Source organism: Talpa occidentalis, unplaced genomic scaffold, assembly GCF_014898055.3.
Source record: "Talpa occidentalis isolate TD23 unplaced genomic scaffold, MPIMG_talOcc4v2.1 talOcc4.8, whole genome shotgun sequence".
Classification (NCBI taxonomy): Eukaryota; Metazoa; Chordata; class Mammalia; order Eulipotyphla; family Talpidae; genus Talpa; species Talpa occidentalis.
In genome coordinates, this window is record NW_023605194.1 from 33,974,912 (window position 1) to 33,994,664 (window position 19,753).

At 36.8% G+C, this 19,753-nt stretch overlaps 1 protein-coding gene and 1 long non-coding RNA gene across 6 annotated transcripts in view; one reads left to right on the top strand and one right to left on the bottom strand.

Moving 5' to 3' along the window:
- On the bottom strand, positions 1 to 19,177 carry GHITM (growth hormone inducible transmembrane protein). 5 transcript variants are annotated; one of them, XM_037495888.2, is made up of 9 exons: positions 19,082 to 19,177; positions 16,909 to 17,073; positions 15,850 to 15,949; positions 13,852 to 13,963; positions 11,189 to 11,330; positions 8,319 to 8,427; positions 3,798 to 3,986; positions 2,989 to 3,160; positions 1 to 1,517 (listed from the first exon to the last, which is right to left on the bottom strand). In XM_037495888.2, the coding sequence occupies exons 2-9, from the start codon at positions 17,035 to 17,037 to the stop codon at positions 1,430 to 1,432; spliced, it is 1,041 nt and encodes a 346-aa protein (XP_037351785.1). In that variant the 5' UTR covers positions 17,038 to 17,073; positions 19,082 to 19,177; the 3' UTR covers positions 1 to 1,429. The 5 variants fall into 5 exon arrangements, with proteins under 5 accessions (XP_037351785.1, XP_037351787.1, XP_037351786.1 ...); XM_037495890.2 differs by lacking the exon at positions 19,082 to 19,177 and adding an exon at positions 18,928 to 19,039; XM_037495889.2 differs by lacking the exon at positions 19,082 to 19,177 and adding an exon at positions 18,890 to 18,929.
- LOC129144953 (uncharacterized) overlaps positions 19,000 to 19,753 on the top strand; it is a 23,081-nt gene continuing 22,327 nt past the window's right edge. The window contains exon 1 of the long non-coding RNA XR_008549815.1: positions 19,000 to 19,180. This is a non-coding gene — a long non-coding RNA (uncharacterized LOC129144953). The remainder of the gene's footprint in view (positions 19,181 to 19,753) is intronic.

The window sequence follows — 19,753 nt, forward strand, 5'->3', positions numbered from 1 at the left end:
ATCCATAGCCCCATTATATTATGTACATTATATTGGCAGCAGATACTAGGTTTCTTTCTTAAACAAATCACCCCTTCAAATAACAAGCATATAGTTCAGTTAGGAAGTTTACAGACCAATCATCATCTGACCGGAACCTTTATTATTTCAGGAAGAAGCATCCTGTACAACTTGAGATGTTTAGAATAGCTATTTCTGGATTACTGTAATAAATATGTCAAAAATACCAATCATCTAAATAATCATACACTTATTCCCTTTATTAAGAATATCCAAAAATAACTCTTCTTTATCAAGAAACCTATAAATGTCATAGAGTTAAATGCTAGTCTATACAGGAAAAAGTAAATACTGTCAGGAAAATTTTAATGAAGGTTTTTCCTAGTTATATTTTTTGATTGCTATAATGAAGAAAAACTAGTTTTGCCTTCCTTTTCAGTACTTAGTCTGAGAAATAAAATAAAAAATAAAGTCTTAGGAGAAAAACTGCTTTCATAATCTCAAGTGTAAGCCAAAGAGGCTTTTCTGAAAAAAAGCTTCAAAGTCTGAAGAGATGAGAAAGGCAAGCATGTTTTCTATTAAAAATTTCAATAAATATGCAAAAAACTCAGCAATTATGAATATATGGTTTCTGTACTGGACAATGCAATAATTTTCATGCTTTGACTATTTATCCTGAGAAGCATTTTAAGGATAATTTGTTCATTAAGATTCAAAAGCAAAACTCTCACACACACACATATTATCAGCAATCATAATATATATATATATATACACACACACGTATGTATTAATCTAGACTTCTCCATATGATTAACATTTTATATTGTCCTAACACTGTCAAAATGGCAGGAGAATGAATCACCTATGTTTTGACTTAATGCTCAATACTTTTAAGTTCAGCAGATGAATATAAAAACAGTGACAGTGACATTGTTTGTTTCAAATAGACCCCTTTCACTGGCTCACCACCACTTACAGAAGTGCTAAGTATTCAAAGAAAGATTGCAGGTGACCCTTTCTCTTGGGTCCTTTTAAACCTCTATGTCACTTATGACATTGGTAATATGCTGCAATAAAAAAATTATGCAGGTTTGCTAATTTTCACTTAGCCAAATAAATTTAAAAATAGATAAGACACTTAAATTTTCATAACACAAACCTTAGCTTTCACTTTCATTAGAACATTTAGAATTATTCAAACACGAGAATTGGAAATATGTGTGCTTATTTGAGAGAGAACTACTGAAATTTATTCTCCAGAAGAAAAAGCAGACCTGAAGCATTACATTACTGGAACATTTGAAACATGTTGACAAGTCCTTATTTCCTAAATTTCAAAAAAGCTGCTTGTACAAACTAATGAATATCTGCTCCTGTTAACAAGCAAGATATCTGATGTATCTAAGAAGCCAGAAGTTGAGTCACTTCACTTCTTTCTGCCGCTTCCACCAGTTGCTAGCATAGTGGCAACTCGCATAAATATATTTAATGTATCCATGTAGATTCCCATCATCCTAGAAAAGAAAATTATGCCCATTAATGATTAAGTATGATAGAATTCTAATAACAATAAAAACTAATTAATTTATAAGAAAAAAATACTGATTATTTGTCCTAGGAATATGAAATGGAAATTAAAAACGAGATGCATCTGAGGAAGTCCTAGACTAGAAAACAGTCAAAACTTTGTCCTGGCAGATTAATCTTTAAATGTTAAAGGAAAGTATAAAAAAAAAAAAATCATTATTCTAGCCTCTGACACTCTACTATGAATAGCATCTTGCAAAAATAACCTCTAGGTGATAGACAATGAAATAATCAAAACCCAAAGAAACACCTTTACAAAAAGGTGTTAGAGGCAAGTCTGGCATTTTTAATTATAATATACTCCCTAATGTCTGCCCCCGCCCCGCCCGAGAACTGCTGAAATTTTTAAGATTTACATCAGCTTTAAATTATTACATTAAGTTTCAAAGAAAAATACTTTAAAAAGTGTGACAGACATGATGAAACTCAAGGCAGTTATTTAAATAAAACTACCTATTTTGCTAGAGAGGCCAAGAAAAGAAAGTATTACTATATATCACGTAGTATCAGTTAAGAGTGTCTCCAAAATGAAATTTTCATTATGAATTTTTTTCAATTTTCAACAAAATAGGCTTTTTCATTAAAAATTTCATGTCAGTTATGTATACTTTCAATGAATACTTGGCTAATACCAATCTTTTCTTCATTTTTGAGTCTGTTAAGTGAATAACTAAAAAATTTAATTGCCTAATAAAAGCACTATAAGGTTAGTTAATACATACAGGCAAAATACTATGAATTATAACACTTGAAAAAATACCTGAATATTCCACTTATTTGAAGTATGATCAAAATTTGGTGGCTACATAGCTTACTAAAGAGAATGAGTCAAATAGCAACAGAAATAGAAGTGAGATTCAACAAAGCCACTGCTGTGGGCTGCATTCAAAAGACACATTGTAGTTCTTAACCTGGTAACATGAGCATGACTTTATATGGGGAAAAGAGGGGTTTTGCAGATGTAATTAAGATGTCAGTTAAGATAAGGTCAAACTGGATTACTGAGCTCTAATCCAATATGACTTGTGTCCTTTTAAGAAAAGAGAGGGAGAGGACACATCTGGAGAATGTCATGTAAAGACAGAGAGACTGGAGGGATTTATCTACAAGCCAAAGAATGCTAAGGATTGCTGGCTGTAACAAGAAGTCAGGAGACAGACAAGGAACAGGATTCTTCCTTAGAATTCTCAGAAGGTACCAACCCTTGTTGACCCCTTGATATCAGACTTCTGGCTCCCAGAAATTTAGTAATTTCTGTTGTTTTAACTCACCCATAATTTATAATTTTCAGCAATTTATTATGGAAATATGAGGAAACAAATAGAGTCATATAACAATAGGCCAAAATGTCCAAAACACAAATACCCTTTTTTAATAAAGACATTACAGAATACTTACGAATTGATGGGATCATATTTTTGAGCCCCATAAAATGGTACTACTTCTGCACGCTTGATTACTTTCTGGGTATCATACAGAAGGAACATGCTGAAAAGAGCTAATCCTCCATAAATTGACACTGAGTACAGAGTGGCACCAGCAATAGAGGTAGGTGGGAGAAACATGGATCCTGAAATCAAAGGGGATAGAATTTTTGAATAAGGACTTTCCTGTAATTAAATTTATAATTAACATTACTTAAATTTGTTATCTTTGGTATGCTACACAGGTAAGAAACTGTCTGAATATATGTGTATTAATTTTACATATAGAAGTTCAAAAGCCCATGATACTCATTGGTCACATGGGTTACCTGCTCATATGACAGGAAGGCTCGTGTGGAGACAATTTTCTTGTTCTCCATAACAATGTTTTCCCATTTTAGACATACTTGGTAAAACCAATAATAATAGTTGACCATGATACCAAATAGAAAATCCAGTAAAATTAGCATATATATTTTTGTAACTAAATTTTTACTGAGGTAATACTGGTTTATACTACTGTTAAGTTGCAGTTATAAAACACTGTACTTCCAAACCTGTAAACACTACTTCATGATCACCACTGAAAGTCTAGTTTCTATCCATCACTGTATACTTTACTCCATTACTCATTTCACCTACCCTCTTAGCACATATCTTTTAAACAACTTTTAAGAATGACTCTTAATAAATCTTTCCACTAGGACACCTGAAAACTTCAGATGATTTTAGAGTATCATCAACCAAGAACCGAGAACCAAGTGTCAAAGCATAGCAGCTTACCCAGTGAGGACACAAAGACGAGACCCAGGCCCACACCCAAGGGGGCGCCCATGTTCAGAAACTTCTCACTAGGTGCACACATTGCCACAGTGGAGAGGCCCCCCACAATGCCAGCTGTGTACCATGCAGCTCTGATGAGAAGAGGCCCTCCTAGTATTGTCAGAGGAGCCACCACTGCACCCATTACACCTGGAAAACAAGTGCAAGTATTTCCATCATTAAATAATAATTAATAGGAAAATGCCACTTCTAACAAGATTTAAAGCATTATAATGTATTGTTAAATGTCTGCAAAAAGTCTTCCCCTTATTTAAAAACTACCCCCAAAATGTCATAACCAAAACTTGTGGCTATCTAAATTCTAAAGCACAACAGCAATACTTTCCCAAGTCAAATAATCAAAACTCACAAGTATAAACAATCTAGACTTTTAGTAACTTCCTCAAATTCCACGTAATTCATTAATTGGATCTGAGCATATCATCAGTTTTTGTAACAATATTCACATATGCCAAGAATTAAGATAAAAGCCTTAAATTGAGGGGCCTTCCTGGTGGCGCAAGGGGATAAGCACCACACTATGAAGTGGTCCGCAACCTCTGCAGCATGAGTTTGATCCCCGGACAGCCAGGAAGCAACCCAAATGGTGAAGCAGACCACTCCTGACTTGCCCGCTGCTCCCCTCAGCAGTGTATTTCAGTCAATCTGCCTGTTCTGTTCCCCAGTGTCTCTGGTGAATCCTCTTACCCCTCGCATCTCTGGTCTGAACCCCAGCCCTTGTATGCATAAATAAATCTTTAAAAAAAAAAAGCCTTAAATTGAACAAATCTACAAGTAACAAAAGGGTACAAACTTCAACAAGAGAATGAACATATGATGTGATCCTTAAATGTAGGCTTTGAGGATAGACACTGCTGCTACCTCATGTAATAGGGAACTGTTACCCTATTTTGTAAATAGTAGTTTTACTTATTAGATATTTATAAACATCTACATAAAATTATAGTGAAAGATCAACAAATAGAACATAAAAGATAAATCTCAGATAAAGTATTATTTCAGTGATAAACAGAATAATTTGTCCTTTTCTAAAACATTAAATGCTCAGAGTTTAACTCATGGAATAGGCCAAAGCTATCATCATGCTGAAATTCAATACCAGAGTGCATCTTTTGTATCATATCCAGATCAAGTGTTAAGGTATACTGTATCACATACTGATGAATAATTGAGAAGTGTTTTCTTGCTCTAGGAAATGGGATAAAAACCCCTCTGTAAGACATTTCTATTCAGATTCCCATCAATTTTGCAATTGACTATAAAATTTTTAGCAAAACTTTTAAGATTATTCAGAGATTTTTCAGATAAAACCTTAAATAGTAAAAGTGGTAAAAGATGTTTGTTACTCAAGAACAAATAGAACTAATGAAGTTAACATTATTATGTGAATGAAAATCAATATTCTGCAAACTGGTACAATCACTATGAAAATAGTGCAAAGGTTCCTCAAAATATTAAAAAAAAAAAAAGAACTACTGTATGATCCAACAATTTCACTTCTGGGATACCTGTACTCCCGTGTTGACTGCAAAGTTACTTACAACAGCAAGATAGGGAAACAAATTGTCTGAAGGGGGTGAGTGGATAAAGATTTTATATATAGATTTCTATATATGCTCATGAAAAAAATGCAGTATTATTAGGTCATAAGAAGGTAAATCCTGTTTAAAATAACATCAATGAATCTTAAGGACATTATGCTAAATGGAATAGAGATACAAATTCTACATGATACCACATATGTGGAATCTAAAAAAGTCAAACTCAGAAACAGAGAGTAGAATAGTGGTTACCAGAGGATGGGGTATATGGGATATATTGGTCTCAAGGCACAAACCTACCAGATTTAAGATTAATAAGTTTGGGGATCTAATGTATACAGTATAGCAATTACAGCTAATCATACTATATCATATATTTGAATGCTACTAAGAGGGCAGATCTTAAATGTACTTACCACAAAAAAAATATGGAACTACATGGTAGGGTGATTAGCTAATTCTACAGTGGTAATCATTTTGCAGTATATATCAAATCAACATTATTTACCTTAAACTTACACAACAGTATGTGTCACTTATATCTGAATATAGCTGGGTGAAAAAACACAATGACTGAGACCAGTTTTGTCTATGTAGTGCAGGATGAAAAGTGAAAACAAAATGTACTGGGATGTTAGTACTGTGTCAGAAGTCAGTTCTGATGTCCCTTAGACATAGTGAGTGTTTGCCTTTGGGTCATCCAAGCCCCCTGAAAGTGTCATCTCAATCATGCAGGTGAATGAAGGAGCAGAGTACTACTGGACTTGAAGAAATAAGGTCAGGGTATCTGTCCTGACTTAGTGACTTCCTGGTATGTGACCTCACCCAGTCTCAGCTTTCTTATTTCTGAAATGGATATGGCAAGGCTTGCACAGTTTCCTAAGACATTTATGAATAAAGCAAAATTTTAACAACATCAAAATATAAAGAAAACATTGACATTTCTACTGTGCTGGGATGGATTATTTCTTTACAAAGTCCTGCTTACAAGGTTAGTGCTTCACTGGTATCTGAGAATGTGATACTTGAAACTATTCTCTAACCGACAGGGTTAGGCTATTTGTGAAAACAATGTGAATCATGCTGATTATCTGCTTTCTTCTAGGAGCATGGATTTTGGTAGTTGCCAGGACTACTACATGACTCAAGTACTTCAATTACAGTACCTCAATGAAAACCTTGGGCACCAAGTCTCTAGCGGATTTCTCTGGGCAGCAACATTGCATGTTACTATTTTTTGCTCTCTAGGTGTGTCCCCTCATAGGAAGGAGTACGTTCTGAATACCTGTGTGAATTCTCTAGACTGCCTTTATCTCTTTCCCTTAACTCCTAACAAGCCATTGAATAAATGGGTGGTTATAGGGACTCACAACACACACAAAATACCATGACTCAAGTAATTTATATGCTGTAACAACATCAAATTAAGAGAGATTTTCTAAGCAACCAGGCAGAAAGGTTTACTTAGCCTTACTTAAATTAAAGCTATACAGCTATTTTAATTCAATTTAGCAAGTGACTAAGTATCTACAATTTATCAGAGACAAAAAGATTGAACTTGTTTTCTCAAGGAATTCAGTATTTAAAATGGGAAATAGGTGCAGAACTCTACTCAATGGCCATACAACAATCCTGAAAACTGGAAACATAAATGTCAATAATAAAATTCAGGTGGTAAGAATTTTGGTGTGTCAATGAAAGGATGTACACTTAAAATAAAAAAACAAAAAAAAACTTCCGATAGCACATGAAGAATATTTCACACCAAAATCTGTCATACTATGTGACCAAAAAAAAAAAAAAAATTGTATTTATTAACTCATGTTAAAGGCAATTCAGAGGTTGTCACCTGCAGTTTCAGTGAAATTCTTTTATATGTTGTACAAAGCATGTACCTAAGAAGTATATTTTGTCTCTGGGTGATTATTTGGTCCAGAGACAGAGCATCCTGGAATACGTGATATGGAAAACACTTTGTCTAAACTTTAAAACAAGTTTTTTTTAAAGGAAGGTATCATAACATGTATCAAAAGAATACTAAAAATTGTCTTTTAATATCAGGGTTTGACAGCTTTTCCTCTAATCATGGTAACTTTGTACTAGTAACTATCAAAATTCTGACCCATCTAACCATCTCAGACACAAATGTAAACTTTCAAAGATCTTTCTGGCTGTAAATGCTCTATTGCAAAAACCTCTACAATTATTTCACATGTCTTATCTCCACCTCCTCTTCTTCTTTACTCTCAATTTTTAATATTTTTAAAGATTCCCAATAAAAATAACTCTCAAGTGATGTGTATCAGATCTAAAATCCTTCAAGTAATACACAAAATACATTAATAGAAATTTCTGCACACCCTAGACTATGACAGAAGATAAGTGTGATAGTGGGGATGCCCCTGGTCTTAGTTTTAGAACCAATAACTTTTCAGATCTGAGGTCTGGCAATAATATAACCATCAACAAATACACAAAAAATGTGTTTCCTCAACATGTAGATTAATTAATTATGTACAATTCATTTACTTGTGATGAATGATGCAAAACAGTAGTACTGAGGTTAATAGAAAATTAAAATTAGCACATATTAAATGATTTAAATATATATAATTAAAAAAATAAAATAAAATTAGGGCCTCCCTGGTGGCGCAAGGGGTTAAGACGCAACTTATGAAGCTATCCACAGCCACTGCAGCCTCAGTTCGATACCCAGCCAGGAAGCTGACCCACACGGAGCAGAGGACCTCTCCTGACCCACCCACTGCTCCCCTCAGCAGTGTATTTCAGTGGATCCGCCTGTTCTACTCTCCACTCTGTCTCTGATGAATCCTCTTAACCCCCCACACCTCTGGCCTGTACCCGTTATTTATGCAAAATAAATAAATCTTTAAAAAAAAAAAAAAAAATTAGAACATACCAGAATGTAGTAACCAAGCAAGATGCTTTGGACCTGGGTTCTGGTGATATGATATTGACTGTACCAGCATTCCAGCTCCAATCATGGCTGCAAAGGTCGCACCAATAGCCTGAAAAATACATATAATGAAGAGTAACTGATCCTTTTGCAGTAATACATGGTCCAAACTCAGTCCATCCAATAAACCATATTAAAAAGATGAAGGGTAATCATCCAAATCCTGCATTTTTCTAGCACATTAAAGGCCTTACACTTTGTTTTGACCAAGTTACCCAAAGTGCCCCTTATTGCCATAAAGTTTTAAAGACAACTTCAAGTGTGTGAGTTGAACTTTGACTCAACTTATAAAAATTTTACCCTGGTTGGACAGAAGATTACCAAAAACTCTTTAAGAGTTACAGAATAATTATTTTAAATTATAGCAAACAGCATTAAAAAAGGTCATAATAATTAGAACACATGAGTACCTATATGCATACATGCATATATATACATACATACATACATATATATATATATAGCACATTACTTTGAACTCTTTGTTAAATGAAAACCTGATAAATAGAAGGAAAATATCACAGTACAGGAAGAGAATGAGAAAAAGATTCTACATTTCTATCCTAATTTTATGGCTGACTTGGTTCTCAACCTTTTTATCTTAGATTTCCACTGTTGTAACACTTATATATTTCTTGTGTTTAACAAGGAAGAAATCTGTGTAATTGGAGAATGATAATAATGTATCTTCAGAAAACTTTAAGCAAAAGTAGAAAACTTGCAATCCTTGCACAAAATCAGGCTCAAGGTACCCTGGTAGCCATGAGCAGTGTCAAGATACTTCTCTCATTGCAAAAACACTTGGCATAAAAAGTTTGACACTGTGTGTGAGTATGTCTATTACTCTTTAAATGCTACATCTTTGCCTCTGTAGCACCTGATGTAGTACCTGCCTGGCATTCCAAACTATTTTACTTACAAGCTTTAAAACAGCAGGGAAGAGTGATTGCATGCCTACAGGAAGAGGATTCAGAATATGGCCCAAGAACAAAAGTTCTTTTAAGTCTCACTTTAGGGGCTAAAATCACTTGTATATTTCACTCTTGCTCATATAGCCATCTTGCTTTATTAAAAGCACTGTTTTAAATTCCCTGTGATCAAAACTGACATTCTTGGTAAGTTAAGAAGACCCCCTTATTCTGTGTCTTCATGAAGCTTTAGGCTAGAAGATTCATGAAACTATTCTGTGAAGATCATAAAAATACTAAAGTGGCTACGCTTCTGTAAATGGTACTCCTTTTAGGAAGTATAATACAGTGGAAATATTACAGACTTGGAAATTAGATAGATTTGGGTTACATAACAGAACAATCAGCTTACTATGGGAAATCTCTATTATATAAATTCCCCTCTCTTCCTTTCCTGTCCCACACTAATTTTTATCATCTTATAAAATGATGATAGAGCATCTTATAAAATGCCCTAGTTCTTATTATCTCATAAAAGCACAATTGGTACACTTGCCTCTTACCTTGTCCATATTTATTTTTAAAATTCAAATACAAATCATATTATTGTTGCTCTTGTACCTGCAATGGCCTCTGACTGCGCAGGTACACTCCTCAGCTTGGCAATTAAGCAATTCCTTTGTAAATATGTCCTCTTCATATTCCAGATGCCAAATGCTCAAATTTTATACTAAAAGGATTGTAACATCACTTTTAATGACACCCCTCTCCCTTGTTCAAGCTGTACTGCAAATAAGGATTACCCGTCCTTTCTTAAAATTAAAAATGCTAGCCCCCTTAATGGGTTCCAATGAAATGTTTCCTTCATGGAACTTCCCTACTAGTCCAAAATAAAAGGTCTGTTAACTGATTTTGCACTTTCTTTAAAAAAAAAAAATTATGTAATGATCTCTTACCTGAAGATAAGATATTAGAGAATAATTTCCCAGAATACAGAGCCACACTATTACATCCTTCATCACTTAACTATTTCTTCAACCAGATAGTAAAAATATAGGTATTACTGAAGTAGTTTTTAGTATCCAACAAAATAACAAATATTCAAGAAATACTCATAAGACAAAATCCTATAAAGGTCTACAGAAGTTATTAATAATAGCATTACCAACAAGTTATTAATAATAGTCACTAATCATTAATAGCTATTACTATATATATTAATAACATTGATAACTAATTATTAGTAATAGTTATAAATATGCTTAAACAGAATGCTAATGTTTTTGTGACAGGTATTTTCCACTAATCTTTTAATATGGTTTTGCATTTACTTCATTTTTTAAAAAAAGATTTATTTATTTATGCATACAAGAACTGGAGTACAGGTCAGAGGTGTGGTGAGTGAGAGGAATCACCAGAGACAGAATGGGGAACAGAACAGGCAGATCAACAGAAATACACTGCTGAGGGGAGCAGTGGGCAAGTCAGGAGAGATCTGCTGTGCCATGTGGGTTGCTCCCTGGCCGAGGATCAAACTTGTGCTGCAGTGGCTGCAGATAGAGTCATAGGTTGTGTCCCAAACCCTTGCGCCACCAGGGAGGCCCAACTTCATTTTTTAGTAAAAACAGAGGCTGCCTGAAACCTGATAAATTAGATGTTTCTGTAGTTTGGTTTCTAACCCCTTTGGTGTTATTAAAATACATATTCAATGAAGAATAACAGCTGACATAACCTCAGAATGTGCTTCCTATTTTGTCTCAGCTGCACTCGTCATTCATACATTATCTAAACAAAAATTTGTTCAATGTAGTACAGCATTCTTTCCATTTTATACCCTCTCCCAATATTTCACATTTAATCTTTGGATATTTATTGGAAAAGGAAAACAAAAATAAACTGACTTACCACCCAAGAACCTCTCATCATGAGGTTCATGAGAACAGGAGTTCTGCTCACTGCCAGGGCAGACAAAGCTGTTACACCAATACTTCCTGCTAAGTACATGTAGGTAGAATGAATTCTATCCTTTACATACTGAGGCCAAATTCTGTTAAAAAAAAAAAAAACATGGTTAATTTATAGTACCTTGTATGTGAATTTCTGATTAATCGTTTGTTAGTTAGGAGATCTTGGAAGGTACTGTTTTACTGCCCTACATCTTACTCATTTATCGTGGAAATAATTACATACATTTTACAATTATTGCTACTTAGGAAGAGTAACTTCACTTTTATTTCAGTAATGAATAGAATTTGGATTCTTTGGCCAGGTTCCCCAATTTCTTAATATGGTTTTGCATATACTTCATTATTTAGTAAAAACAGAGGCTGTCTGAAACCCGATAAATTAGATGTTCCTGTAGTTTGGTGTCCATGTGTTCAGCTGCTTTGACTTTATTTTATGTATCCCCTGCCTAACATTACTTACAGACTGTTCTTCACCTTGTTTCCAAGGCTGAGGAAAAGAAAATAGCCTCTAGTTTGAGGAGGCAGAAGGATACTGTGACTTCTCAGAACATTTTTCAAATGCCTCATTTCCTTTATTGTTTTTGAAAAGGGAAGTTCAACTAAAATTGTTTCAGTTTAAATATAGTTCTTTTAGAAGGAAATGGAGGCATCACACTCCCAGACTTCAAACTATACTACAAAGCCTTAATCATCAAAACTGCATGGTATTGGAACAAGAACAGACATACAGACCAATGGCATCGAATAGAAAATCCAGAAATAAACCCACAGATTTATGGTCAACTAATCTTTGACAAAGGAGCAAAGACTATGCATTGGAGCAAAGAAAGTTTGTTCAATAAATGGTGCTGGGAAAACTGGGTCGCTACATGCAAAAGAATGAAGCTTGACCACTACCTCACACCATACACAAAAATCAACTCAAAATGGATTAAAGAACTAGACATAAGACCTGAAACCATAAAATACATAGAAGGAAATATAGGCGAAACACTAAGGGGTTTGCACATCAAAGACATCTTTACAGACACATCACCCAAAGCAGTGATAGTGAAGGCAAAGATAAACAGCTGGGACTACATCAAATTAAAGAGCTTCTGCACAGCAAAAGAGACAATAACAAAAACAAAGAGAAACCCCACCAACTGGGAGAACATTTTTGCACCCAACACTAATGATAAAGGACTGATCACAAAAATCTGCAAAGAGCTGATGAGACTCAGCAACAACAAAGAAAATAATCCAGTCAAAAAATGGGCAGAAGAGCTAAAAAGAAACTTCTCAGAAGAGGAAATGCAAATGGCCAACAGACATATGAAAAAATGTTCAACATCACTTGTAATCAGGGAAATGCAAATCAAAACTACCATGAGATACCATCTCACACCAGTGAGAATGGCACATATTAAAAAAACTAGCAACAACAAATGTTGGCGAGGGTGTGGAGAAAAAGGAACTCTTCTGCACTGTTGGTGGGAGTGCAAACTGGTCCAACCACTATGGAGAGCTGTGTGGAGATTTCTGGACCTACTAAACATAGAACTTCTATATGATCCAGCAATTCCACTCCTAGGTATTTACCCAAAGGACACAGAAACATCATTCCAAAGAACACCTGCACCCCTATGTTTATAGCAGCACTATTTACAATAGCTAAGCTTTGGAAACAACCCAAATGCCCAAAAATAGATGACTGGATCAAGAAGATGTGGTACATATACACCATGGAATATTACTCAGCATTCAAAAAAGATAAACACATGCAATTTGCAGCAACATGGATGGCGTTGGAAGGGATCATGCTCAGCGAAATAAGCCAAAAAGAAAAAGAAAAATAACGGATGGTCTCACTCATAGCAGGAATCTAGAAAACTTAAATAAGGGACCAGGAAAATGAATATAAGAAAGTGAAAATCAAAATCAACAAAAAACTATGAACCAGAGACACTTTTTGGGGGGTGGGGGGCGGGAGGGGAGGGATTGGGGTCAGAATGGGGTGTTTGCAATTGTATGGGGGAATATAAAAATAAAATTTATTATTTAAAAAAAAAAATATATAGTTCTTTTAATTGGGGTTATTTTGAAAAATTCTAAGCTTACTTCAATCATATACCAATTCCTTCCAAAGTAATATTCCGAGACAGATGTTCTGATGAGATGGCTTCAAGAAATTTCTGCAATATTCATATTTGAAGATTCCTTATTAATGACAGTCTTTGGCATAAATCTATGCAAAAACTGCAACATTATTTTTGTGCTTTCTATTAGTATTTTTTTCATTATATAATGTTAAGAGGCTTTCTTGCAAACAAATACATAAGCTATCTGTTAAGAAAAAATTTAAGTAATATAAAAGAAATAAGCACTTGATACATATGTACATACATTTTCTCCTTATTTAAACACATGGTACCTTGGTAAAAGAATTTTACTTAGGTTTGAATAAATACATGCCAGGCAAATAAGAGTCTACTCTTATTCATGTATATTTCTATATAGTTGGAAGACATAAAACATTCCAAAAGTGGCAAAAGATAAGGATGAGAAGAAAATTGAAATCTTTGTTTCAACACTGGAAATGTCTGGGAACAATTTACTTACACAGCCTTTTCAATAGCTCCAATCTCATTAGACATTCCCAAACCATAGTAGCACAATGCTCCAAGACCAACGGCAGCCCCTCCAGCAATGAACCATCTTCCCATCTGATCAACTGTGGAACACAAAATAAATGTATACTGACATGCCTTGACTAAAATAAAATCCCAATATTTATAAAAGGGAAGTCAAACCATATGCAGTATTTCTTCATAAGAGCTACAACTTGTACACGGAGATATGTACAAATCTTAGTAAAAAAGAACACCACTAAAAATAAAGGTATAAAACCAATACAAAAAACCCCCAGATTTGATTAATCTTGCTCCAACAAAATCTGAGGGGCAGTGTACCTACAGATGTGGGGATACTTCCAAGATACATTATTTTATCAATAAGAGGTGTGTTCTCATGACATTTTTAGAGAGTAAAGATGAGAAGGAAATGTTAAGTCATACTACACCATCCAATATGCTATCTACAAAGATGATTCTTTACAAAGTTAAGAAAAAAGGAAGTAAAAAACCAACCAACCAACCAACCAACCAAATAAAAAAACCCAAGGTGTTTCTGGACTGGAATCCAGGGAGAGGGTGCTCTTATTTTAGAGTACTATCAAAGAAACAATTAACTTACCAGTTCTAATTTGAAGGAAATATTCATAAACAATATCTTACTCCCTTTAGTCTAAATCTGTAAACTAACAATGTTGCTATGATTCATATAATTTGTTTTCTGGGGTCAACTTATTAAAAATATATGCCTGGGGCCTCCCCAGTGGCGCAGCGGTTGAGCGCTGGGTTGCGAAGCTGCCCGCAGCCTCTGCAGGCCCGGTTCAATCCCAGCCACTGGGAGAGGGTCCTACATGGCGCGCAGACCTCTCCTGCCGCCCGCTGCTCCCCTCAGCAGTGTATTTCGTCATTCTGCCTGCTCTGCTCTCTCCTCTGGCTCTGGTGAATTCTCTCACCCTCCTGCTCTTCTGACTGTATCCCAGTGCTTGTATAAATAAATAAATAAATCTTAAAAAAAAAAGTGCCCCCCCAATATATATATATATAGATATATATATAGATATATATAGATAGATATATAGATATATAGATATATGCCTGATGGAAGCTGACTGGTGATCTTTCCCATTGTTGTGTGTTGACATTTTGCAAGATTGTTAAAGAACAATGGGCTTTGGATAGATTAACAAAATTGTTAACTTCAAAGCTGAAATCCAAACTGTTAACCAAAATGACTTCATTAAGGTACTGTTTTTCTGAGAGGCCTTATATTGCCAGTCAGTTAAGAAGACCCTTCTCTTTTTCTTTTTTTTTCTTTTTTTTTAAATAGAGGCATGTTTTATTTATTTATTTATTTGTTTGTTTGTTTTGTTTATACATGCACTGGGTACAGTCAGAAGCACGGGAGGGCGAGAGAATTTGCCAGAGCCAGAGCGGGGAGCAGAGCAGGCAGAAGGACCGAAGTACACTGCTGAGGGGAGCAGCGGGTGGCAGGAGAGGTCTGCGCGCCATGTGGGACCCTCCTCCAGTGGACGGGGAGCAGCCGGGGATCGAACCGGCGCCGCAGAGGCCGCGGGCAGCTTCGCAACCCAGCGCTCAACCACTGCGCCACCGGGGAGGCCCATGGAGGAGCTAGGCCTTTATTTACATTTATTTGGGCGACTTACTCTTGACCTGAAACATGTAAGTAATATATATGCCTGAATGAAAACTCTATGTAAATTCAAATGAACTTCCATAACATATTACACCTTTTATAAATCATAACATGTTAACTAAATCCTAAAAAGGAAATGGTTAAAGTTAAATTTTCTCTGGAAGAAAAATGATTGGGAACCACTGAACCCAGTGTAAGATACCAATATTATAACACCCTCTCTCCCCACCAAATGCAGATACACAAATTTGCATAAGTTTTCAGGAAGTTGTTCAAGGACCTCTTAAAACTTACCAGTGTATTACAGTTTAAAATTTAAAGATTATCACCTACTTTTAAATATCTTTTCCATTGATGGTTCCAATGCTGCCTCTTTAAGTTCCTGACCAGTTTTCCCACGCCGGATCCCAATTCTGGTCTTGGTGGCATATTCCTGATATATATGAAAACAAAAACACACACACCAAATCAGAATGTTAACAATTAAAGAAAATAGACGATCCTGTTACACAATAAATTCTACTTAAAGTTATCTGTCACTTCATATAAATAAAACATGCTAGCCAATTTATAAAGCTAAATATAGACCCTATCTGTGCTCTATCTTCAAAATGATTCATGAAATACTTAACTTCTTTGTTTAAATTTTAGAATTGTTTCATAAATGATACTTATTTCTCTAGAATTACAATATTTTAAACATTAACTTAAGAAAAAAAATTCAGTATGTACTACATTTTTTTCAGCCAGGAAAATGGGCAAGAGTTATCTTTTCTAACACAAAGTAAAAGGGAAGGATATCTACTATTTCTATTTTAGCCCTTTTTCAGCACAACAGTTCACTTAAGAGGAAAAAAAAGTTGTCTCCTTCAGCTTTTGTGTATTTTCTTATCTACCTCTCCTCTCCAAAATATGTATCTCTTCTAATTTGAGTGTTAGAGAAATCTATTTTGAAAGGAAATGGATTTCTCTCTAACCTGACATTTTGTTTTACCATTCACCAAACAAGAGTGAAATGGGTATGTTCAGTAGCTGATTAGTAAGCTATTGGCCAAATGGTCATATTCCTGGCTGCTTAAACTTTTGATCATAGGGTCCACAATTCTTTTGTTGTATCATTTTCTTCTCAATCCCTCACAAGTTAGCCTAAATTCTCTAAAAGGGAGACTCCAAGAGCTATAAGTAAAGGAAAAGTTATAGAGCTCTTTTTTCTCTTTTATGTTAAGAATGGAACAGAATGATACAAAAGTAATGGATGAAAAATCTGATTTGGCATATTATCAGGGATAACTATTGCAGCAAACCACTAATGTTAGTACAGGAACTTCATACTATCAAATAAATAAAGTCCCAGGGTATACAGAGAGACAAAACCATTGAGATTATTTTTACCCTGCTAGGTGTTAAGAGCCACTGATTCCTTGTGATGGAATTCTTCACAGCAGGGGAGGCCTTGGTGAAAGTTGGGTGGAAAACCCTGGAAGGTAGTGTCCGGAGACACACAAGTCTTGCGGCCAGCATGGTGGTGCACCAGGTTTACCAAGCAGATCTTAAATGCTAAAAACAGATATGCAAAAAAATCCATTAGTCACCCGTGGGAAGGACACAAAGAATCCAAAACCAGGAAGGAATCAATCACTTTTGAGTAGAAATGTGGGCTTTTAAAATGTCAATGACGAATTCTGTTTACCCCTTATAGTTCAAGAAATCCATCCTACGGAACCCAGTTTTCAATAGACTACGCAATAGTGTTTATTTTATTTTTTTTAAAGATTTATTTATTTATTTATTTATACAAGCACTGGGTACAGTCAGAAGCTAGGGAGGGCGAGAGAATTCACCAGAGCCAGAGCCGGGAGCAGAGCAGGCAGAAGGACCGAAGTACACTGCTGAGGGGAGCAGCGGGAGGCAGGAGAGGTCTGCGCGCCATGTGGGACCCTCCTCCAGTGGCCGGGGAGCAGCCGGGTATCGAACCGGCGCTGCAGAGGCTGCGGGCAGTTTGGCAACCCAGTGCTCAACCGCTGCGCCACCGGGGAGGCTCCCCAATAGTGTTTAAATCCCAGTTTGAACAATAGGAAATGTGACTATAAATTATATGACTAATGCAGATTGTTTATTTCTTAAGAAAATTACAGGATGGGGCCTCCGTGGTGGAGCAGTGGTTGAGAGCTGGGTTGTGAAGCTGCCCGCAGCCTCTGCGGTGCCGGTTCGATACCCGGCTGCTCCCCGGCCACCGGAGGAGGGTCCAGCATGGCGCGCAGACCTCTCCTGCCGCCCGCTGCTCCCCTCAGCAGTGTACTTCGGTCTTTCTGCCTGCTCTGGTCCTTCTGCCTGCTCTGCTCCCCGCTCTGGTGAATTCTCTCACCCTCCCGCGCTTCTGACTGTACCCACCGCTTGTATAAATAAATATCTCTTAAAAAAAAATAAAGTATGTTTAAAAAAAAAAAGAAAGAAAAGAAAATTACAGGATGGGTGACAGCTTTTATAAATGTGGCTCTGAGTTCAGATTTACACTAGCATTCAATGGGAAAATTTAAAACAAGACTATAGCTTTTGAGCAGAGGAAAATATCATTCAAGGAAAACACAACTCTTCGAGGTCATACTGTATTATAAACCTATAAAATAGCAAGGGAAACCAAATCATCCATTTATGCTAAACATGCCAAACAATACTTCCCCTCAAAATAAGACAATTATTCAAGGTACTGAAATCATCTGGGATGCAATATAAAATGCAGATTCTTGGATCTCAATTTGGTGCTAATGATTCAAATTCTAGGAATGAGACACAATATTAATATTTTATCTAGCACCCCCCTCCCAAAAAAAAGATGAAAATCCTTGCTTTAAAAAAACACCGAATGTACTTTCAGCCTTGCCACCAGATCTGCGAGGGTGTACAACACTGGGCAGATGGCCTTTGGAAAAATACCAACGGGCAGCACTTTCACACTATTACATCATCTCAGCCTATAGTTGCTGGGTATCTTCCTTAGTCCTCAGGCCACCCTCTGGGAAAGCGGCCCAGTTCAGGCAGTGACCTCTATGTCGTATAACAGAACAGGAATCTTCCTTCTCGACAGGCTACGAATTCTGATCTCTGAGGCTTAGGTGCCTTTCTTAGGAAATGCGCAAAATATTGCTTCTGTAAGCACCGATGAGCTCAAGCGCCGAGTACCCCGAGAAAGTCCGCCCATCTCACTAGACTCGGATGAGAACGAGGTAGAAAGCCTCAAGTCTCCGAAAGTGAAAGCACACTTCCAACAACACCCCCTTATCAGCCTGGGCGGTGGCTGTGTGGCCCTGCGGATGACTCAAGCACCCTGCCGCCGAGGGACAACAGCAGTGCGAGTGGGCCGCTGCCTACATACCCCGTCCTACCGGCCGCCGCCCCCAGCCACCCGGTCACCCGCAGGACGACGACCCTGACGCTGCGCCAGGTTGTGACGCAGCCAGGAGCGCCACCGCCTCCAGCCCTCCTGAGACACACTCAGCTGCCCCGCGGGGCGAGGAATCAGTATAAAGTGGAATTCCGGCGTGTGTCGGCCGGGAGAAACCCTAACTCAGATCTCGGTCACCTCAACCGCGCAGCGTCCCTTCCCGGCCGGCGAGACGCAGATGCGCACAACTCCCTGATCCAGTGCGCGCGCAGCCAGCGTGAGGTAACATCCGCTGCAAACTCTAAGACTAGCCAATCAGGAGCAGGTTTTTGACGGAAGAGGCGGGCACATTAGGGAGGAAGGGGGTGGTTCCTATTTGTAGGGCGTGGCCAGTGGAAGATTGTTGGGAGAGGCAACAGTCAATGTCCATTTTTGATGTGGGCAGAGACGGCCTTTCGGCCATCATAACTGTGGAGCAAAGAAGGCGCTCATCTCGGTGTTTACCGCGACAGTTTCACTTGTAGTCTTTATGAATATTATTTAAAAATTGAAAGAGAATGATGTGAGAGCTAAGAATTAATCTGTGGCTCTGTTCCTTTCCTCTTGTCGCATTTGTGTGCCTTCTGAAGAACTTACTGTGATATAGTGTTCCAGTCTGACTGTTTCAGACTGGAGCCAACCAGCTTCAGGGCTCTGTGACCAAGGGCACATTTTCACGCTTGTGTAAAGTTCTGACACAGACTCTACCGTTTTCTCCTGGTTGTTCAGAAGACGAGATGTTTCATTTGATTGTAATTTGTAGATGGGAAAGCTATTCCTCAGCTACATAAGGGAGTAAATTTTAAAAATTTCTTT

What these genes read in the sequence shown, in the direction of transcription:
- GHITM (XM_037495888.2), bottom strand. Translation starts at nt 17,037, where the DNA reads ATGCTGGCCGCAAGACTTGTGTGTCTCCGGACACTACCTTCCAGGGTT. An exon ending in TGCTTGGTTACTACATTCTG is followed by an intron (nt 3,987 to 8,318) that starts GTATGTTCTAAT and finishes CTTGTTTTCCAG; the next exon opens with GTGTAATGGGTGCAGTGGTG. An exon ending in AAATATGATCCCATCAATTC is followed by an intron (nt 1,518 to 2,988) that starts GTAAGTATTCTG and finishes TTTCTTTTCTAG; the next exon opens with GATGATGGGAATCTACATGG.